This window comes from Natator depressus, chromosome 16, assembly GCF_965152275.1.
Source record: "Natator depressus isolate rNatDep1 chromosome 16, rNatDep2.hap1, whole genome shotgun sequence".
Lineage (NCBI taxonomy): Eukaryota > Metazoa > Chordata > Testudines > Cheloniidae > Natator > Natator depressus.
Window position 1 is genome coordinate 17,190,635 of NC_134249.1, and position 23,751 is coordinate 17,214,385.

Genomic DNA, 23,751 nt, shown 5'->3' on the forward strand with positions numbered 1-23,751 from the left:
TGTCAAAATGGACTAAGACCAACCAATGTTAAAATGAAAAGTCTAATACTAATAGTACTTTAGTGGTTACTGGTTCAGAAGCATTGTCAGAAATTCCTACATCCATAGTTAACACTCATAACTGAGAGCCTCCAAACTAGCACCTGGTTCAAGCTAGTTGTTTTCTCTCACCTTTCCATCTACTAGACCTAACTATCCATCCATATCCTTAGAGCTCTAAGGGTTGCATTCCTGCCATGTAGTGGCAGAAACAGCACTATTGATCTTAAACCATCACAGAATCCCTCATTTCAGAGTGTTGTACCAATAAGCACCATGGTGCAAGAGCAACATCCAGACATTAGCTGTCAAAGAAAAGAAATAGCTTTGAGTTTAGTATCTAATTTTCCCCATTTAACTAACCCCAGGAGTCAGAACTGCAACCCACCACTAGTCTCCCAAGATAAAGTGCTCGCCAGCAGTCAGAGAAATGGTGCTACTGAATCATACTTGCAACAAAGTCAGATCTCTCACCTGGATTCTTCAAGCACCAGGATGAGAGACGGCCAAATATACCAAAGAAATCATGAAGGTACATTTTGCCAGACTGTGGAATCATTGGCAGCATGGTTATTAACACTAGGACACCAGTGGTGAGTACTACTACATCTGTGTCAGTCTGCAATGAAGAAAAGTTGTATTAGTCAGAATTCAAATGGAAAAGCTTCATTTTTTCCTGACGCAGCACTAGTACACAATGGACATCACATAGTTACAACCTGATTAGGCATCCTTAAAGTAAGGACCCTTATCTAAACCAACCAAACCTTGACTCACTCTCACACCTGCCCTTTAATCTTGCAGATCCCCAAGAGAAAGTCAGGGATTCCAGCTACCATCCTGTCTTCCAACCACTGACCTGCTGCCTATGAATTCGTTAACTTCCTTCAAAGGCAGTCTTTATATCAGTTCCTTATCTGAATGGAGAAAACCACTACTGGTATACCTACCTCTGCCTGTCTAGAGCTAAACATGCTCTGCCTCCAGAGCCCAAGAGATTTGAAATTTGATCTGGGTACCCCACATGGTTGGCAGAGGACTAAAACTAGGCCCCAGCTGTCCTCATGTTAACATCTCTTACATGCATACAAGCCTCTTTCTGTACAGCCACACAAGTTAAATAGTATACCTGTTATAGTAACAAGGCCAAAAACATGATAAAAATGAAACCATTTGGACCAGAGCAAAATAATCTGTATCTTGAGTTTAGAGCTTTAGTATTAAAACTTGAGGTTAGCTACAACCAGTTTGTCAGATTGCTGAAATACAGACCAAAAAACTGAGCACTGCTGAAACAAAACACTTATGTTAGCTGAAGGCACTGTTGCATGATAAATCTAAGGTAACTGAAGAGGTCCCAAACTGTAAATTCTGTCTGCCTGATGCCTCCAATTTAAAAGGAAAAAACAAACAAAACTTTATGAATAGTGACTCTACTAATGCTAATCTACTATTATAACTAATTATGCAAATTTCTGTACCTTGTATTCATATATCTTTGCAAACTTCAATCTATTCTCATAACTCACATGTGAGATACACACAGAATATATAATTACTACTTATTTATCAGATGGGGAAATAAAAGTACAGGACGGTCAAGTGACTGGCACATTCTCTCAGCAAGTTAGGGGCACAGGAAGGAAAAGAAACCAGGAGTCTTGACTTGCAATCTTCCTGCTAATCACAAAACATTGTTTTCTCCCTATATTAACTTTAGTATCTTAACTTTTTACATGTTTTCATAAAGCAAAGGATACAAAGTTGTACAATTTAGGGAAATTCAGTGCTTATAAAACAAGAAGCATTCAGACCTAGGATTATCAGTGATCCACAGAACATCTACTACGTGGGAAGTGTCAGTGTAGGCTTCCTCCACCAGTGTGCTTCAATGGAAATAGAGTATGTACTCACTATTTTTCAAAATTTTCCTTTCCCCTAACCAATTCATGCAAATGGCACCCAGATATTACAGCAAGGGCCCCTTATAATACATATAATAAATACTCAGTGTTGACATAGTTCTTACCTTAAGACACTTAAGTAAAGAAAGCAGGAGAGGTGCTTGAGAAAGTTTATGTTTCCAAGATGGCTGTCGTCTTATCACATGACCCAGCAGTGAGAGAGTATGTAAACGGGTAGCAGCTTTGCCCATATATTCATTAATTTTGTCCAGTAGGTGCTGAAACCAAATTTAGGGGAGGAGGCAGAGGAGTAGAAAATGAAATGAAATGTTACAAAATATTTACAGGAACCTGATGAACAACAGACACCAATCTGTATGTTTGACAAGTTGCTCTTCTCAGTTACAGGAATTAAATGTGTTTTACAAGTGTGTCTAGGGAGCCAGACTGAATATAATTCTGTGAGTACAACACAGGGATACAGATTAAGTCTCTCTGTGGTGATACTGACAACAAAATGTTGTTCAAACCAGAATTTGTCATTGTGCTTGGAAACTCATTCTGCTCCAAAGTATTCAGCCATAGCAGAAAAAACAGCTGTTAGTTTTGCCAAGTGTTCATTTAAAAATTCCCACATGCCTGCAGAATCCCTGTATATTCTTGTGCAGTTGCGCTTTCCCCTCCCTTCAATGGGAAACAAATCTAGTAACAGTAATAAGCAGCTGCTGCCACAAGCTGTAAAGCAATTACATTACAAGTAAAAGATATTAAGTATCTGTATGAAAGATCTTCTATGAGTTTTGTAATTTCATCTCTTGTGATCAACATGTAAAGTTGATGGCAGCCATGGACCCAGTTTAAGTAATCCATGAAACAAAATGAAGTTCTGTGTTTGAGTTTTGTTTTGTTTTTTTTAAACTAAACCTAACCTACTCTTACAACACAGATAAAACGTATCAATTGATTCTACATCAAGGGAAAAGAAGAATTTTAACTGGCCTTCTATTTAGAAGCTTCTCTAATACTAGAGTAACATCTGCCATGCTCCATTTTCTCCAGAAACTAAGTTATTTTACCTTGTCATGGGGCTCTTGCAATGTGGACAAGATCTGCAATGCCTGCTGAGAATTGTTTTCCAAGTAGTAATCTACTAGCATATTCACAAGCATCGGTCCACGGTCTACAGTTTGTTGTCAGCAACAAAAAGGAATAGGACAGGTTATAAACTAAAATGAACAAAAATTTTCTATTGTAAAAGATTAAAATTGCAGAATTGAACAACATTCTTACAGGTGCCTCTAGAAAATTCCCCAGGTTTTTAAAAATGAGACCTCCCAATTATATTCTCCCACCCCCAAGTCTCTCTCTGATTGTCTAGCATGGTGAGAGAGAGGAAACAGACCTTCCTGAAAACTGACACCAGGATTTCCTAAAGTGTCCCAAACTAAATGATTAGATGTGTGACACTGACTAAACCTTTGTAGAGAGTCTACAGCTAGTGTTCCATGCTGCTGGGTGAAATCTGGCAATCAGCTGGATTCCCTCCTCCGTTCCCCACATGAAGCAAGTTTAGGGGCAAGGGGAGTAATAATGCTGTTCCACACTGAAATGGATCCACTAATAGCCATAGGAATGCTCTTAGTGGTAGCAGAAAGCATTTGTATAGCAAAATGAAGAATGGCATTTCACAAGGAGAAGGCATTGTTTGAAGTGACTGAAGTGGATGAAACACCTTCACTTGTTGGACGTACTTGGTAGGAAGGGAGCATGATATCTACTTAAAACCGGGGTGTGCATGTTTTCTTTAGTACACCACAAAACCCTAGTAACCTTATAAAAGGGTCAAGAAGACAGTCTCAAGGAACCAGGAGTTACAGTTTATCAGACCTTCCAAGAAGTGCCTCTTTTAGCAAGAGGAACATAAGGAGCATTAATCCTTGAAGCAATCACTGCCTCTGACAGAGGGTTTCTTCAAAGTAAGTCACATTTGCAGGAGGTAATGAGTAGATTTGATAGGGAACTTCAACTTTTTGCTTATTTCTCTACAAAGCTTCCTCCCAACCCTCCAGTTTAACATTTAAGAGGCACATACCAGAGTTGAGGTTATCTTTGAAGACAGCTGTTATATCTTCCTGGACAAGCAGAACTGAAGAATCCAACATAGAGAGGAGCTCACCAATATTTGCTTGCTGGGCCATTCTGTTTACTACTATAGGCTTATGCACGTGTTATATGAATGTGCAAGTTAAAACTTCTTCAGGTTCCTCATTGGTGCCCCTACCAGACTGGGAAGACAGAGCAGAGTACAGATAACAGAATATATCTCAAAGACCTCATCACTGCTATACTGGTAGCTGCAATATTACCCTTTTTGACAGTTAAATGCCAAAAAAGTTTGTTAGTGCAGAATTAAGGCTGCCCAGTGATAGCTTGTACCCTTCCAGAACATCGAGTTCAGCAGAACTCAAACTTCTGAAAACCAGGAAATACAGAGTTAAGGTAAATGCTCAGAGAACCTTAACTCTGCCCCACTAGAGCTGGCAACAGCCAATGGGAATTATATGCATGCGCTCCAGCTGTAGTCACAGTGTTAGGTATAGCTGTACTGAATGGTGGAGGAATACACTGGAGCAGTTTGGGAAAGCTGCGATTGATGAGATCTGGGCCCGAGTCCCCTATGTATATTATCAAAGGAAAGAGGTGCATATGTGCCATGAAGCTCCAGTCTACATCATTTCAAATGCAGAACTGTGTAGGTTGTATCAGTGGCAGGGCATTGGGGGTCTCTTTGCCATGGGTACTGCCAGTAGTGAAGTGGGATATGAGAGCAGTCTGGATTTAATGATGGGTACAGGAAAGGATAAGTTTAGGCGGTATCCTGTGTTCAAGTGTGCAGGAGTTCTAAAACAGTATAAAATGGCTGTTAAATTTTTTTAAAGTGTTCTATTGTGTTGGGAGAAGAGGCTCAGTGTTTGAACACAGGGCAAGGACAAATTGCCTTTTCACTGTAACATGGACTGAATGGAAGTGTGTGTATCATAGCTGTATTGGTGCATCGCTGAAAGAGGGCAAAGTTAAAGTTGCGTTGGCATTTACCATGACTCTGTTTCCTGGTTTTCACAAGTCTGAGTTTTGCTGAATTTAATTTTCCCAAAGGGCACAAGCTATCCCCAGGAAACATTAACTTTGCATTAATGACATGTTTTGCTATTTAGTTTCCTAGATTTTAAACAGAAAGAGAAACATTTATTGATAGGCGATAGTGGTCATTTAGACAATTTTAGTTCTCACACAGGTTTGCAGATGATATGCTGCTATAACTATGTAATAAATCAAAAGACCCTTGGCTGGTCTATACTGGGAACTTACATCATCATAGCTACATCCCTCATAGGTGTGAAAAATCCAAACCACTGAGAGACATAGCTATGCCAACCTAACCCCAGGTACAGAATTCTACTGTCAGCCTAGCGCTATCTTCTGTTGGCTTAACTACCACCACTTGGGGAGGTGGATTAACTATACTGATAGAAGAGCCTTCCCATTGGCATAGGTCAGTGGTTCCCAAACTAGGGGCGCCACTTGTTCAGGGAAAGCCCCTGGCGGGCCAGGCCGGTTTGTTTACCTGCTGCGTCCGCAGGTTTCGCTGATCGTGGTTCCTACTGACCGCGGTTCACTGCTCCAGGCCAATGGGGGCTGCGGGAAGGGCGGCCACCATGTTCCTCGGCCCACACCGCTTCCCACAGCCCCCATTGGCCTGGAGCAGCGAACAGCGGCCAGTGGGAACCACGATCGGCCAAACCTGCGGACACGGCAGGTAAACAAACTGGCCTGGCCCGCCAGGGGCTTTCCCTGAACAAGCAGCACCCCTAGTTTGGGAACCACTGGCATAGGTAGTGTCTACACTGAAGTGCTACAGCAGCACAGCTGCGCCACTGTAGAGATTTAAGTGTAGGCATACCCCTAGCTTTTATATACTGCATTTCACCAGAAAATGTCAACTTTACATCATTTTCCCATCTGTAAAATGGGGATGCTGAGGCACAGAGGGGTGAAATGACTTGCCAAAGGTCACCCAGCTGGCCAATAGCAGAGTTAGGAATAGTCCCAATCAAGTGGTCTTTCCATGAAGCCACATAGTTGCTATGCGATTCCTCAGTGCTCCTCTCTCATCCTGTATATTTTGTGATAGTGGAATGGGGATAATGATCATGCTTTAAAATATATTCAGTGTCTAGTTGCTAACAGGGCTGGTGAGAGAAATCTCATCCATGGTCTGTGTCCCAAAACCTTGACAGTTTTATTATATGGTTGTTAAGGTAACTTTAAGCATTGAGAGAAGACTGATGTCTCTCTTTTTCCTTCTCCACCCCCTGGCCCATCATTCCCCACAACATGTAGCCGCCCCCCCAATATTTCCAGCTCCCCTTCCCTTTCCCATCCCATTAAGACATTAGTTGACACTGTAGAAGCCATTAATACATAAGAAAAATTGCTCCTTGCTCTCTCCTGCCTTATGCTGCTGCATACATGTGTCACAGACAGCAGCTTACTGAAGGGTGGCGAACTGCCTTGGACATGTAGATGAGCCGCACAGAGCTGGGCCCCTCACTCCCATTACCCACTTCCAGTTGGGACTTCTGCTTCAGCCAGTCTTCCCCTCCCAGGCCCCAGACTCACCTAGTCTGCCCTTCCACCACATTCTGGCCAGCTCCCTCTCACCCCACATGGGTGATGTGTATCTAAACTATTTATTTTCTGGTGTTTTCAGATGTTTAAACGTGTATTACCTTCAGTCCCCCCACCTCATATGGAGGGGCAGGGCGAGGGGCTAAGACCCCTGCAGGGTAGAGGTCCCCTACATCCTAGAGTACACATACAGAAGAGGAGAATTCAGGGCTGACTCCCCCCCCACCCCCAATTCCTCTGCCACTCCTCATTTTCCAACCTATCCCTAATCCCTACTTCTTCTCCCTTAACCTGAGCCCTCCCCAACTCCTCATTTCCATTTATTTTTCTCCCCAAAATACCCCCATCCCTCACTTCTCCTTTCCCCGACCACCACCTACTCTTTTGCCCCTCCCCTTCCAGTGAGAATTCACACATGTAATTTATTTTCTATACAAAAAATAGTTTCACACCTTCTGAATATTCTGCTGTACTCAGCTAACATTTCTCCTATTAAAAACCTTGACAGAGACAGATTTTTCTAAGCTGTTTACAGCTCATTCTCAGTGGGACATTACACTCCATAGTCTTTATGATATGGATATGACATAACTAAGATATGTTTTATGCAAGATGGCTCATGTAAGATATCATTGGAAACGTTATGACTTACTGAATGTGATTATCCAATTTGTATGCATGTATCATTTCTGTATCTAAAGTTAGGAATATGGACTATGTAACAATTACTGGGTGTGTATTTTGAAGACACCCACCAGACAACAGGCCATCAAATTTGATGGGCCATTAGAAGAAGGCATCCTGGGACTTAGCTGTGACACTACTAGGTCAGGTGGTCTTGTCACCTAATACTAAAGACTAAACATTATCTTGGACTTCTTGTAACTTTCCACGAAAAGGGGGGGGGGGGGAAAGAGGAGGAAGGGGGCAAGCTTGGGAAACAAAAGATTCCCGCCTTATGTAAATCTTATTTAAGGGTGGGTAGGAAGGCAAACTGGACTCTCCTCCATTGCCTACCCAAGAAGAAGGACTGCTGAAAGAACCTGAAGGGACAAAGGAACTAACTTGAAGGGAAAGGCAGGGGTGAGTCCAGACTGAGACAAGGGTCCAGTCTATAAGAAGAAATATCTGGAACTCTGAGCTGTAGAAACTCCTCATCCTGCCTAATTCAACATTTAGGGAGAAATTACATTTTGTAACCCCTTTCTTTAGTGAATCAAGCTTAGTTTGCGTGTTTTGTTTTATTTGCTTAGTAATCTTCTTTGTTCTGTTTACTATTCCTTTAACCATTTAAAATCTGCCTTTTATACTTAATAAATTTGTTTGGTTTATTATTAAACCCAGTTTGCGCAATTTCTAACTGCGGAGTGCAAGAAGTTATGCATATCTTCCTCCACAGTGAGGGAGAGGGCGAATTTATGAGCTTACATTGTATAGATTTCCCTACAGCACAAGACGGTATTATTTTGGGTTTATTCCCCAAAAGGGGTGTACCCGTGTGTGCTGGGAGAATCCTCTCACACAGAGCTGACTTCAATCTGTGTCTGCAGTGGGATGTGGCCCTGCCTATGTGTGTACTAGAGGAGGCTTAAGAGCCCGGCTCAGCAAGACAGGTTAAAGGGGACCTATGCTGGCAGAATAGGTGGGCTCAGTGGTATCTCAACACATCAAATGGCACCTTTGAAAGGGGGCAACCCGTCACACTCAGATTTCTGCCCAGAGTGGGTTTCAAACTTAAGCCATGTCTACACATACAGCACTACAACTGCATCACTGCAGTGCGTCTGATGAAGACTCTTTATGCCGATGGGAGAGAGCTCTCCCACTGGCATAAAAAAACCCACCCCCACGAACAACAAACTGTCAGCAGGAGAAGCTCTCCTGCCAACATAGCACTGTGCACATTAGCGCTCATGTCAGCATAACTTATGTCACTCAGAGGATGGAACAGTCACACCCCTAAGTGATGTAAGTTTTGCCAACATAGGCAGTAGCATAGACATAACCTTAGTTGTAGGCTCAGAGATATTAACTGGTCCATTCTTTCAGCTGAGAACCTCTCATTGAGATGAGAGTACCTAATGGAAACGAATACAGCCTGAAACAATAACTCTGACAGAGAGCTGCTCCATTCACATCAGTAAGCATTCCCTTTCTACCTTCCCCACTGCTGGAGAGTTCCAGATGTGTGCCAACCATACCCACTCTCAGTTCCTTACCGCAGCCTCAGCAGCGTGTTCTTGGTGCATGCTCTGAGCATGTCTGTTCTAAGCTCCCCACCCAGAGATGGAGGGCTTCCCCAGATACTGGCTCACAGGGGAGGTATGGAGAGGAGCTCAGACACTCCCACAAAGACAGCCCCCCCCCCCCCCGAACCTGGCTCACATGCAGGGGAGCAGAGATAGGATCAGCCCCCACATAGACGGATAGGGGTCTCCAGATCCTGGCATACACACAGGGAGAGGGTCAGAAAGGGGGCTCAGACAACCCCAGAGGGCATGGACCTCTAGATCCTAGCTCGCATAAGGGGAAGGGAGTGGGGCTCAGACCCCCCTAAAGAAAAGCAAGCCCCCACAAAAAATCTGGCTCACATGGGGAGAGATGGGGAGTCATACCTCACAGATGGGCAGGAGTCCCCCAGATCCCAGCACACATAGGGGATAAGGAGCAGGGGCAGAGCAGGGACCCCCCCAGATCTCAGATTGCATGGTGGGGTAGGGATAGGGGCTCAGGGACCTCCAGAACCTGGCTCACATGAAGGGGGAAACAGACTGCCATAGATGTGCAGTCCCACCCCCGAAGCATGGCACAAACAAGGGGCAAGAAGCAGGGGCTCAGACATTCCACAGATCGGCAAGCCTCCTCCAGAACCCGGCTCATATGGGAGCGTCACACCCCTGTAGATGGGCTGGGGACCCAAGGACAGCACACACACAGTGTTACTCCTGGAGGAATTCTGCACCACTGTGCATGCACAGAATTTATGTCCCCCACATATTTCTTTGCTTCCCTCCAGAAAAATTACTTTGATAGTGAAGCAAAGGAAAGCCACAAGAGCGGCCATGCAACCCTTCCCAGCAATATGTTTTGGGTGCCCAGGGCAGCCGGCAGAGAGGTAAATCACTGTGGGGCATGGGGTGGGACTGGGAAAGACCTGGCTGGTGGCTCCTATCCTGCACTGGGCTCACCTGGGTGGGGAGGACGGGACTTCCTCTTTCCCTGCACAGCATCCGGGGCTGTGTCAGACCCACCTCCAGATTTCTCCCCCACATGTAAGAAGCTCTGCAAACTCTACTCTCCTTCCCCTCCCCAACTTCCTGCACCCATCTCTCCTCATCTGCAGGGGGAGGGATCACTGTACAAGGAGCTGCTCCCCCATCTGCCCAACCCTCCCACACTCAGACTACCTCTTCTCCCCCCCAAATGAGCACCACTCCCCCTGGACTACCCTGATGAGCCACCCACACCTGGATCCCCACCCTACCAACCCCCTACTGCACCTGGATCCCCACCCCATTGAGCCCCTCTCCCCCAGCATCTGGACCCCTTACTGAGCCCCCCACACTCAGAGCCCTCTGATGAGCTCTATCCTCCACACACCCAACCCCCTGCCCCACTTAGCCCCAACCACCTTCACCTGGACCCCCTGCAGAGTACCATTACTATTGCACCCAGAATCCCGGCCCCCCCTCCCCCCGCAACAAGCCCCTGTGCATCCAGACCTCCCATACACCCAAATGCCCCACTGAGCCACCCACACTCAGATTGCCCCATACAGAACCCTCTGAACCCACAGCTGGATTCCCCCACACTAAACCCTTCCACACTTGGATCCTGCCTTGCTGAGCCTGCCTGTACACACCTGGTATGGAGAGCAGGGCCCTGGGGTGTTTCTGGGGCAGGCCCTCTTCTTGCGCTGTATCAGGATTGGGTGTAGCCTCACCGCTGAGTCCAGGTCCCAGGGGGAGCTGCACAGTGATCTTGCATCTCTGTGCAGCCAGTGGCCTATGCTCCCCCATGCCATGCTGCAGCCTCCACATTTATTTGACAAATAAAATTTGTAGAATTTTTAGGCGCAGAATGCCCTCAGGAGAAACACAGAGCAGGGGAATGTGGGGCTGACATGTGCCCCTGCCCTCTCCCAGCTCTCCAAGCACTCACCCCCCTGTCCCCCTTCCCACTCTCCTATCTTCTCCCCTCCCACTTCACCTACTCTTCCACCCCAATCACCCTCCCCTCCCAGCAAGCATTTGCTTGCACAGTTTTCTTTTTTTTCTTTTTTAAATAGTTTCAGCACGTTCTGACTATTCTGCTGTATTCAGATTATATTTCTCCAAAATAACCCCCTCCCCTTTGACAGAGGCAGACTGGAGCAGTATACCAACTTTTCTTACTTCAGATTTCTGCCCTCGCTTGGATTTTACCTCACAGTGCCTTGGGTAGTGCTCAGATTCAATGAACTTAAAACATCCTCAGAGCCACCCAGCCCCTGTAATACGGGGTAGTTTTCCAGATAGATTACACTGAGCATGTGCATAGAGAGATACTTGCATGCCTGTTTGTGTGCCTGATAACTGGAGAAGCAAACTCTTTTTGAAAAAAGATTTTAATTTGATGTTCCCCGATGGGTGCCATGCACTCTATTGGGATAATCTTTGAGATCATGGTGCAATGAGCTGAGCCCTGGTTTGAGCTCTATCAGTGAGCAAAGATAGTTGACAGGTTCTGGCAACTTCAACCAAAACTGCTTTTTCCCTGGGTGCTATATTTCTGGAACCGTTTGGTCAAATGTCCCCAAATTTGGATCACTAAAATAACCCAAGCCTCCAAGACGCATTCCAACTTTCAAGTCAATCCATGTAACCATGTAGATTTCAGAGCACTTAGAATTGAGCTTTAAACAGAAAAAGTTGGTCTTAATCTTAACTATAGCAGAGCTCTCACTCTGCTGTAATGTTAAATTGAAGAGGCTACTAGGGATATTTTTCTTATGCATATGCATGGGAGAAAGTTTATAACTTTCCCTTCACACTCAATGAAACCAATACATTATATGCAACCTTGAACATTAGACCCTGTTTTGTTGAGAATATGTTGGCTGAGACACCTGGATTACGCCCTTCTCATCAGAGTGCTATGAATCTTTAGTGTAGATCTGGTCAGCCAGTTATGATTACAAGAAAAAGCAGCTGTGAACAAAGTGGCAATAGCTCCCCGAAAGCACCAATCCTCCTCCTCCTCCTCCCCCCCCCCCCCCCCCACAGTGGCCCCTAATGCAGCCCGGCTTTAGAACAGTTCACACATACCAGGCTACACTCAGGAAGTAGCCTGCATACTCAAGATTCTCTTTCCTCCCATATTTTCAGGTCAGCTGCAATCCAGCCTCATTCCAGAGACTTACTTACAGCCCCTCCTCATTCTTCCAGAGGTTCATAGCCCTTTAGTGAATGAAAGCAACTCTGAGTGGACAGGTTGGTGTGGGAAAGGGTACAGAAAGGAAAAAGGGGGTTGGGGGGAGGTAATAAAGTGTAGATGAAGTTAACTGTGCAAGAGTATGACCCAAGAAACATGGTGGTATCTGTCAATCAACTGTAAGGAGACTCCAATAAAAGTAGTATGGAGCTGGATTAGAACCTAGAAAGGGATGATCTGCAGCCTAATTGCATTAGGTTTCCTGCAACTAAACTAGCAATTTGTACGGTTTCTGTGGGGCAAGGAGAAATATTTACCATACTAGCAAAAAATGGTCTACCAGGCCAGCTGCTGACAAGAATTTTGATGACTTTTCTGAAATAGGAGGAATCTTGTTCACAATATAGACATCTAAACAGGGAGTGGCACATTTGTATTAATATACATAGGGAAAAAATGAACTGCATTCAGACCACGTTTTGTGACAGTAATCACAGGTTTCAGAGTAACAGCCGTGTTAGTCTGTATTCGCAAAAAGAAAAGGAGTGCTTGTGGCACCTTAGAGACTAACCAATTTGTAGCTCACGAAAGCTTATGCTCAAATAAATTGATTAGTCTCTAAGGTGCCACAAGTACTCCTTTTCTTTTTGTGACAGTGATGTTTTACTACATTAACCTTTCAGATTCCTATTTTGAATACATGGATGCATAAGCCATTGCCGAGTGCATAACTACTAGCCAAAATTCCATAATTTACTAATGTAATTCCATTCTTTATTTTACCCAAAGGAAATGTAAAACATCAACCTCTCCAGATAACTCCAGCAAACAGACAGCTATTCTACATTCAAATTAAAACATGCTGATCCTTACTAAATGGGACAGGGTGATTTTATTTACCCAAAAGGTATACAAAATGTTAGACTAGCAGAAAACCAGCACAGTGACATTTCTGACTACTTGCTTGGATTTCATGAAACAAGATGTATGAATTACAGAGAGGATAATTTTATCACCTATATAGATAAAATTCTGAAAAATATGGCAAGTCACATTCTTTAGTAGTCTACAGCCTGCCCACTTAATTTTTTAAAGGGAACAAGTACAGTTAACAGCACATCACAAACAGGAAGTGAAATGAGCAAAGACAAACTTGCGTGGATTAGGAGTCAGAGCACAGATTTACACATACCGCCCTGCTCTGAGTCCACAATAAACAATGCTGGGATCCTGGTTTATTGCCCAACTAGCAGAAATCACAATCTCATGAATACACCAAGAATGGCAGACTGTGTTAGAAGTTTCCTAAAGCAAGAGAGTCATCATCTTGTGGATGAAGTAGGTTCTAGCCCACGAAAGCTTATGCCCAAATAAATCTGTTAGTCTTTAAGGTGCCACCGGACTCCTTGTTGTTTTTGTGGATACAGACTAACATGGTTACCCCGGATACTTGACATCTTGTGTTTGGAACCCTCAAAGTCAGAGTTCATATTTAGCTGAACAATAGCAAGCTAAGCATTTAGCATAAAGGTGAAGGAAAAAGTGAACAACAGAAAACAAACCAGTCACTTGACAAATAGTTAAATCATGGCTCCTAAGAACGTAAGGTGAAACATTTAATTCTAACACGAGTCAAACTCGAGAGAAGTTCACTAAAAGTATCTTGCTCTGTTTTCTTGAAGTCAAGAGCCAAATCAACAGCAGCAAGAAGATCACAGCCTATTATGGGTCAAGTGGAATGGGATGCTGTAGTTTATCTGTTAGACTGTTTAGCTGTAGATTCAGTCAGTGTCAACTTTATCAGGACTTTAATAGCCAGGATTAAGAAACTGGGTGGGATACAAAGTTCAGATTCACACCCACAGTTAGCACTTTCACATGTATTGAGATGTTTTTCTAAACAAGGACGGAAGGAGAGAAGATTCAGTCAGAGCAGGAAAGAGAAATTACTTCAATTTAATATAGAGGGCAAGCCTGTGAGTTAGAAAAATGTTGTATTACATTTTGAATCTTTCATACAGAAGCATGCCATGCGAAATATACAAGTCCACACTCTACATCCTACTTGCAACTGCAGTGCTTCGTAACACTTGGGGGGGGGGGGGCAGAGGGAGAACCACCTCTGCCTTCTAGCGTAATGTATTCTTAAAGGAAATCTGTAGAAGGTCCCTTTAATCTCACTTGTGAATCAAAAAACATGTTAAATCATCAGCCGTATGTAAACTTTAAAGTTATAAGTTTCCCCTCTTTTTCTACCTTGAAGGACTAAACTTTGATGTTTTCATTTCAGTTATTCAAGCTTCTGGGCAACCTCCTTTCTGGTCCTTCAAGGAAAAATATGGTATAAAGCCATTTAAAACATTTACTAGATCACCAAATCTCAGAGGAGTTAGTTCTTGCTGAATAAGCAACTATTACCAATTATAATCTCTTTCTGTGATAGAAAGACAAGCCGTCATCAAGTAACCACAGAGAGCCTGGTTTTAGTCTTACCACAATAATCTGCATTCTGCAAATACTGAAATCTAGGCTGAATAGTTGAAACCAGTTACCGTGGCTGTAGCCAAGTAAACTGGACACTTGCCATCGTCTGGTTTTGATGTCAGCTTTACATTGCAGTGCTGACAGCTTGACATTCTGAATGCAAGCATCACAACTCTCTAATTCCAGGTGAGAACCAGTGTTAACAAGTCTCACTTTAGAAGTTATTCTATAATCGACCTTTACACCCAAATTGGAAAGGCTACTATTGATTTTATAGTATGAACAATCTAGAAAATAAATCCCAGTAGATAAGAGTTAGAACTGTGCTAAACAAGGAACATATCACATATATATATAAAATAAACAAAACATGGAAATCACTTGGTTAATCTGGAGCAGAGAAATAAGACTCTAAGTTGTACTTTTCCCCAAGAGTTACTAGTAAAGCGTTAAAATGGATTAGCTTTATTATTTTAGAACAAGGGCTAGTTGCTCAATAAAGACAAGGTTAACTTAGAAATCAGAAAGGGTCAGCCTTTGCAGATGCAAAGATAATTTGCTGAAGCACTCCATGAGCTTTACCTAGTGGAGATAAGAGGGGCAGCTCTAAGTAAATTATGGTTAATCCCCTCCCCCCATAGCGCATTAAGGCCAACAATATCAGAGGAGGCAAAGGACTTCTGTTTAAGTTCAAGTGATCTAAAAAAGAAAAGGAGTTCGTGTGGCACCTTAGAGACTAACAAAATCTAAAAAAGTATCTCCATACTACCACTCAAATATGGCTCTCCCCAGAGGTACTGAACTGTATTAGAGAGCATGTCATTTAAAGAGCCTGAAGCTCAGTACACAGATCTTGAGTGAAAGGTTCCTTAAAGAATGTAAAGTATGAAGCAAACGTTTGCTTAGGAACACCACATTTTTAGAAAGCCTAGAAGAAAACTTATTTAGTACAATTTCTAATTTGAGAAGAGTGTGCTAGTAGCACACAAAAGGAATAACCAAAAGATTTTTAAGAATGCATACCAGCTGGTCAATGGAAACGTAGAGACAAATGCAATTTAGTGAAGAGGCAGCTTGGTAAATAACTAAGAAGGGCAATGTCTTATTGATCCTAACCTAGATATGCACAGAAAACTCATTCACATTGGAGTGTTTGCCCATAAAAAAAAAAAAAAAAAAAAAAGGGACAGGATGAGGCTTAATTTGACTCTAGAGTCTACTTGAAGTGTGTCTGTTATAACAGGTGTCAACTATTTAAATCTTCTGCACATAGATGGGATAGCAAGTGTCTCAAATTGTAAAGAATCCCTTTTCAATCGGGTAGCATCCAGAGTTATCAATTGTGACAAATACAACCTGATAAAAGTTTGGTAAATAGCTCCCAATAAAAGCCTTCTATGTGCAGTTTTTATTAGTCTCTAACATTTTATAAAGAAAATTCATTTTCCAATCTCTTTCAAGTAAATAACTTGACTGACAATGAGATCTTCTAATCACCTTTAATTCTGATATTCTTAACTCAGATATGTTCAATGAAAAACAAAGATACAACCATTATCTTGCAGCAGGGGTAAGCAAACTTAATTTTTAAACACTGCTTTAATTAAATACTGTAAGCAAAACTCAATGCACAAATCAGAAAATTCTAACTTATGGTTCCCACAGTAACCAGAACCTCCCTGGCCTGCCTGTATTTGTATTAAGTTGTGCTGCTCAGTATGTGACTTACTACATGCAGTAAAGCCAAGTAACAGCAGCTGTAGTAACCATAACTGAATTTCCTGACTAACAGCTGCTATGTGGCTACACTGCATGTATTAAAACACAAATTTAACAGCATACAGTATTACTAAGTACAGGATAGCAGAATTCTGGTCACTGTGGGAACCATTGCCCTGAATTTCCTGATTTGTGCATTTAAAGTTTCACTCATCATATTGCATTAAAACAGATTCTGAAAATGAAGTATATTTGCTTTTGTAAAAAAAAAAAAAAAAAAAAAAAAAGAGAGAGAGTGTCTGAAAACTGCAAGTATCTCAAGTGTATATGTACTGGAACAAGGAGACCAAATCCTTCACTTTGATTCAAATCCTCCAACATTCATTGGGAAAATGCCTATCTTAAACATTTAATCTGTCTCATTCCCAAATACAAAGGTAATGAGAGTGTGCATGGGTCTACAGGATGAAGTCCGAACTACTGTTGTGGCATCTTTCTTTACTCTTTGCTTCCAGCATTGGGAACAGCAAAGTGTTATGCCTGCTCTTCTGAAAAGAAAAATATTAATGCCCATTTCAGGACATGAACACAACCCACCAAATGGATACAAGTAATAAAGTAAAGGCTACACCCCCCACTATGGTAGGTACTGCTATATAGTCGTAAAAATTGGTCAGGAACCAGCAAAACCAAACTCTCCAAGCTCCAGAAAGACAGTCACACAGGCTTAAACTTTTATATTTGAAAAGTCCTAGATTCATGGAAACTGAATGATTTCAATACACTACTTCACCATCACACAAACTTTTGGAAAGAGTGTTTGGAAAGGATGTGTGTGGGGGGGGGGGGAAACGGACTGATACTCAGAGCTTCAACAGGAATTTCAAGAACCCCTTAGAGCGGGAAGAGAAGGACTTAAGCCAAAAATTTCTGCAGATTTCAGGCTTTCATTTTTAAAAAGTTAAATTCCTAGCTTTTATGTTTGCAAATAAAACCAGCTGTAGTGCCGTCTTCCCAAACCTGCTAGGATGGCTCCGATGTCTACTGCTGTTCGTAGCTTTACCAAGAAACAGTATGAAGATAACAAAACTCCGGACAGTTTCAGTGCCAATATTCAGAATGTTGTGAGCAGTAATGAATCAAGAATTTTCACACTCTTAACACTACTTGGGAAAGCTATGAACAGAGACAGGCACTGCAGTTATTCAAGGAGAAGGAATGAAAAAACAAAGGTTGAGAAACAGTGGTGACAACTCTGCCTTCACAGCAGCCAGGAACTTCGCAGTAGGAAGACAAGACAGAAACCTCCTCCCTTCTAGCAGCTAGGGAAGGGTTTTAGATAAGATGCTTACTAGTCACAACCTGATGCAAATGATGGAGTCTCCCTCCTTCCAGCAGCGTCCAGGGACAGCACATTTACCAGCAGCTGACTTGGCAGAAGGGCCTTGGCGTCTCACTAGGCGTTCCCCCCCACCAATAATCTCACTGGTGAGGGCCCTACCCTTTGTATTTACCTCTGGCTAGTAGGTTTTGGACAAATTTTACAAGTCCTGAACTATTCTCCCCCCTCAGAAGTCCTTCCTCAAAATCAGGGTTGAAATACAACAGAGCGTGCAGGGGAAGCTTTTAACTGCTGTTGGGTATGCTGTACCTGTTCTGTGGACAAGTAGGACTTCAGTTTCCAGTGCTGTCAATCTGGCACCTTTCATGATCACTGAATTGAAAAAAGGACAGAGAGGTTAGCATATGCTACCATTAACACTGTTATAAAGCAGTTGAAAAAGCCTGCTGTTATGTTTCACTGCAGTTTTGTCGTTCCTGCATTACAACATCAGCCCCCAGTTTGAGTAACAACCAAGTAAGTTGCATGGTTACTTCTTCTGGTTCTTGATAGCCTACAGCCACAAGAGAATCAACAAAATGTTGGCTTCCACATTCATATTTGTGCTTAATGGTATGAATTTACAAAACCTGCTATGAAGAGAAGTTTTTTAGTGTATACCTTTAATAAACACAAGATTTTTGTATTTAAACATTCCCCTAGAGAATCATGAACCCAAATAATTGGACAGAGAAGAGGATTTTAGACAGAAGTGAAGAGGACCATTTCATTTTGCTGTCCAAATTGAGCAAGGAACAAAACTAAAATTAAAACTGTAGAAAATAAAAGATTAAAATTCAGTTCTGTCTACAGTGTTAGTAACAGAATCAAAGACTTTAAATAAACATGTTTTATGTTGACAGGATTGCTTTAAAAAAGGAAGCTGTGTATATGTATATGTATATAAAAAAGAACACACTTGCGCATCTCAAGATGATTCATTACAGAAAATAATTCCATTCACACACCTAAACTTTTGGGCCATTTCTATTACTTGGACACATTGCTATGAGTTAGCTGGGGGCTGTAGGGCAGTCTCAGATATTTATAAGATCATATAATTATTAAGCCTGACACTTCAATGATTCTCTTGCTCAGTACCTTTACTGATAAGTTGTGTTTTAAAACGTGAGCTGGGTTTATCCAGTTCACAGGTGAAGCCATGGACACACGAGATACCCTACTGAGGGACTGTCACAGTACAGCTGCCTGGCCTTGCATAGAATCGCAAAAGTTAGAAAAGGAGAAAGATTTAGACCACTGAGTCAATCCCTATACAAGCAATAAGCACAGGCCCCTCAAAGGGGAGCGATATCACTTGATCCTCTGAAGAAAAAGGTTTTTGGTGCAACTGGGTAGAGTGGCAGCCAAGAAGTTATATTTAAACACCTTCAAAAGAGGTGCTTTTGAAAAGTTATTATGCACGTGGGCTTGATTTTGTATGGGGAGGTGAGAGGGGTTATTTCTTAGCACTTATAGAGCAATTTATACAGTAGAAATGATGTAGGTTAACTTATGATGTATTTCAGTTTTCCAATTAACTGACTTAGAAATACCATTTCTTCTTCCAGTAAATCTCATTACTCGTTTAGTTTACTTAAGTTTTTGCCTGTCATTCTCAGGATGGACAGTGAGGAAAAATACACATTCATGTGTAGGAACAAAGACAAGATTACACAATGATAACCACTGACCATTCCCAACAGAAGAAAGACAGAAGTGTGAAGAGTAAGAGGAAAATGGTTGCAAGTTCAAAGTTGGCAACTTAGTTGTTTTTACAAGAGGTATATCATTCGCAACAAACTATCCAATAATGTTCCAATAATCTATGTTACTAGCATGGCTACAGCATATACACTTTGCTCTTCCCTTTAGCAATAAAACTTTAATTCAGTCTTCAGCAATCATGGCTGGACAGTCAAAGTGAAATGTCACAGTCCATTTATAAGCAAGCAGTGTTATGTTCAGAGTCCTTCAATAGTCAAATGTTTCAAATGTAAAAGCTATCCCTTCACACAGTCTGACTGACGATTCCAACGGGGATCAATAGCAAGACTTCCAATGGAAGATACTTAACAGGAGACTATTAACACCTGTTTCAAATTCTCATCAGCAGTTTGTTTTCAAGTGTTTTCCAAAGCAGATGGGTGGTTCTTTATTTTTATAGGGATTGGACCACACAAGCATCCAGAGTGTGCCAAAGTTAAAATGTGAGCCTTTGGGAAAGGGACTGCATTTTATTAAGGCAACTGAGATATGAAGGAGAGAGAGGAATAAAACACACAATCCTTTATTAAAAAAAGGAAAAAAAAACAAAACAAAAAAAACAGCTAGCCCGCTCTCTAGCCTACGTTCAAGAGAGTTAATGCACTGGCCTTTCACTTCAGCAACTGCATTCAAACCCTGAATAGATCACAAGTGGGTTAGTCTCAAACTCCCCTCTGAGTAGGTCTACACCTCTAAGTTTGACAGTTAAAACCTTCACCTGAGACATCCACATTTTTAATAGGCATACTACACATCAGGATTCAGGTACATTGGCATAACTGTATGGGAGAAAACTACTTGCCTGCAAGCAACACGGTCTACAACCAAGCAGTCTGTTCCTTGATTTCCGTGGCCACTATCTGCAAGATTATATAATGGAGTTAGAGAGCTTGATGCCTCAATTGTTTTTTGGGATATGGAATCTGCCAAACATAGGATGGTGGTGAATCCATTCCAGAACAATAGTGAAGTAAAGTAATTATTTCTCAACTATTTGGTTGCCTAAATTAACAGAATTGGTGATCTAAGTCGTTACTAATGCACATATCCACATCAAAACAGTGACAAGCGACACCTATTTTGAGACCCAGAGGCCAAAAACAGAAGGGGCGTAAGTTCTAGCCTACTCTTTTACTCTACGATGGACTTGTCTACACTGTCCTTTTTCTTCTGATCTCCCTCTGTCATACCACCAAGGCAGGTACACCTACAGTAGGGTTTCCACTGCTGTAGACAGAGTGTAGACTTTCATTTAAAAAAAAGCATCCTCTATAAATGCTCAGAATAGGTCTAGATGACAGTGGTAATAACACCAACAGCAGCTCCTCACTAGTGTGCTTGCTATCGTTAGAGCACGTGAAGCTTTATTGGTGTTAGTATACCAGTGGGAAATTAAGAAAAATGCCCATGTAGGAAAAGCAGATAGGTCTCTCAAGCACAAGGTTCCACAACACGATGAGAGGAGTGTGGGGAAGCATTGTTGGTGATGTACCTGTTCTGCAGATAAATGAATGTCAAACTTTAGGGTGTCAATCTGTTTAAATTTAGTCTTCACAAAACCTGACAAAGATGAGGAGGATAGTAAAGAACATGGCTGTTCTATCAGAGATGCAGTTATCTAAAAGAATTACTCAGTTCCCTAACTAATTAAACCCTGGAGTGACCTTGTGCCAGTAAATGCAGAATATTCCTAAAAGACATGTCAGTCAGTGGCCAGTGGATTGTACACTCTTACTGCTCTATTTTTATAGACTAACAATCTTCACTCCAATAAGCTGATTTTTTAAACATGTGTAAAAACATTCTAAATAAAAGTTTCAAATTTATACTGTACAGCATCTTGCAACCCGATTTGATATATTGCTGAAGTTAAATGAAAACAGCAAGTAACACAATGCCATGAACTAAAAACGTTTAAGGAGAATTAAATACTTTGCCGACATAGGGTTTCAAATGAATTATTTGTTGATATAGTCTTAAGCTGCCAGTTGTGGCTTTCTGATCAACCTGGTCTATGACGCTCACTGTAAGACAAAGGAACTCATATTTCCGCATCACTTTTGAAGACTAAGCTACAAGTTGTCCTCTAATAATTAAATCCATTTTAAAGCCAATTTTGGGAAAGTATTTAACGTCTATAAGGAGGCAATGTGTTCCAATGAAAAACACAGGTTTGGAAGATGTATACCCATTCATGCCCAAAGACCTGCTGTATAATCTTCTGCAAAAAACACAGACATCACTTGAGTTTCTCTTCTGTAAGGTGGGGAATACAGATACTTAACCCTACTGTGTAAAACACAGAAATCTTCAGATGAAGACTATCATAGCTGTTTGGTATTATTATATCCAACTAAGATTTGGAATATTGTCAGTAGTAAACCAGCTCTCCATCTGACCCTTGTACTAATGTGAAGAACAGTCACTTCCTTCATCGCCGTTTACACTGTGCACAAGACAGACTGAAAACAAAATTCCTTATTTCCCAGTTTGCATGCTCTCAGTCCCCTATTAGAGACAGTAAATTCAGCAAGATACTGTCAATGCTTGGAGTTGGCAGGATGAAAATGGTGAATCAATAACTTTTCTTCCAGTTTATCACTAGGTACTTTAGCCTCTAGTATTTATATCTTTTTTGTGGCTAATTTTAACATCTTCTACAAGGAAAGTCAAGATCCCCTGGTTGGGTATTAAAAAAAAGAAAAGAAAAAGAGAACTTGTTTAAGTGTTTACACACACACACACAAGTTCATCCCCTCCCATTGAAAAATTAGAAATAGCTATAGCAAATTATCCTAATCTTACATTCAGGAGCTTTCACAAAAGAGAATCTTATTAAATGAGTCAAAGCAGTAGGACTAAAGAATTGGCCTACAGAGAAGGAGGGAGAAGCCAGGAAACCTCAATTATGGGACCTATAAACGATGTGTTCTTTTCAAGGTGCAGTTTGCCCACAAGTCATTGTAACCAGTCAAGGAACAATAGACTGAGGCCAGAAGGGAAAGGGTAAACAAAGCATCTGTACAGTGAAAGAGATAATGGGATCTCTCTACAGGGTACAGGACTTCCACACACATTTTTGTCAAGAGAAAATTTTCTTCTGTTGTGAGTTTTATCCCAAGCAGAAGAAAGGAACACACATTTCCACCATAAAGGAAATACCACTTCCTATAGTAATACAGATTCAGACAAGTGAGGCACTTTTTCTATTGCTGACATCAGTATTTCACCCCACTTGCCATGACTTTACGTTTGGCGGGGGGGAAGGAGAAGAGGCCAACAAACTGTTTCAAGATGCATCCCATAAGGGAGACGAAATGTTACCAAACACAGAAACGCTTCAACAGCACATGACCTCCACTAACATCCTGGACTCTTCATAATCAGGAATTAGACTTGGCTATGGTACGACAAACCTTCAGGCTCATACTACTCCACCTAATTAGTATTTTAGGCAGACACCACAAGCTGCTGCTTAACCAGCATTAGCGGACAATGGGAGTGAATGGTGGTGTAATAACTCCTTTCAATGAGAACTCAGAAATTGATAAGCAATTGCTCCTCATCCTCAGGAGCACTCACATACAGTCCCAAAAGGATCAATCCTGTCTCCTCTTGCTTGAGATACAAGACTTCCGAGAGCCTACGTGTCACCATGGGTTCTACTGCCATCAATATCCTAACAGTGCCCATTTGTACACTTCCTTCTCAGGTAAGACTATCATCATTGCCACAAAGATAATGGATGAAATAAGTGACAATGAAAAACAGTAACTCAACTCAGAAGAGAGTAATGCTTGTATGGAGAGAGAAGCACTGAACAGCTAACCAAAGCACTGACCACACACTCTACAAAATACACGGGCTCTCCAATTGTCAAAACAGTAATTACCCTAAGGCCATGCAAAGTTAATCTTTTCCCTCTGGCTGCAGAAAGTAGCAAAAGATATCCTTCCACTCCCAGACTTACAAAGCTGCACTGTTTCCTCTCAGACCTAACAACTATGATGCACACATTTGTCTAGTCTTAACCAACACCACTATGTAGCTGGGATTACAACAGTCCAAACAATAACTCCAGCATGTTATAATATGTGGCGGCCTGCATTTCAATAGAATTAGCCACTAGTAACACATCACACATCTCCTCTGCCCTGTTCACTTCCAAGTCCAATGTAAGCTGCCAATTCTAAACCTAGTTACTTACCAACTACTGAGCTAAAATCATAGTTGCCTAGCTTGTCCATTTTCATCTACCTTTTTGCAAAAGGTTACCCTCAACAGGAAGAAGAAAAAAGAAAAAAAATCAAGGTTAAACAGACAAATCCTAGGACTGTAAGAGCAGAGTCCAATTCA

General features: G+C 41.9%; 1 protein-coding gene across 2 annotated transcripts in view; it reads right to left on the reverse strand.

The window, feature by feature from the left end:
- Positions 1-23,751, reverse strand: part of TSC1 (TSC complex subunit 1) — a 57,936-nt gene that overhangs the window by 31,247 nt on the left and 2,938 nt on the right. For both annotated transcript variants that reach the window (XM_074974040.1, XM_074974039.1), the window contains exons 2-6: positions 17,899-17,961; positions 4,036-4,228; positions 3,020-3,123; positions 2,069-2,221; positions 514-658 (exon numbers count right to left, since the gene is read on the reverse strand). In XM_074974040.1, coding sequence (XP_074830141.1) covers positions 514-658; positions 2,069-2,221; positions 3,020-3,123; positions 4,036-4,141 — 508 coding nt within the window. In that variant the 5' untranslated portion in view covers positions 4,142-4,228; positions 17,899-17,961. The remainder of the gene's footprint in view (positions 1-513; positions 659-2,068; positions 2,222-3,019; positions 3,124-4,035; positions 4,229-17,898; positions 17,962-23,751) is intronic.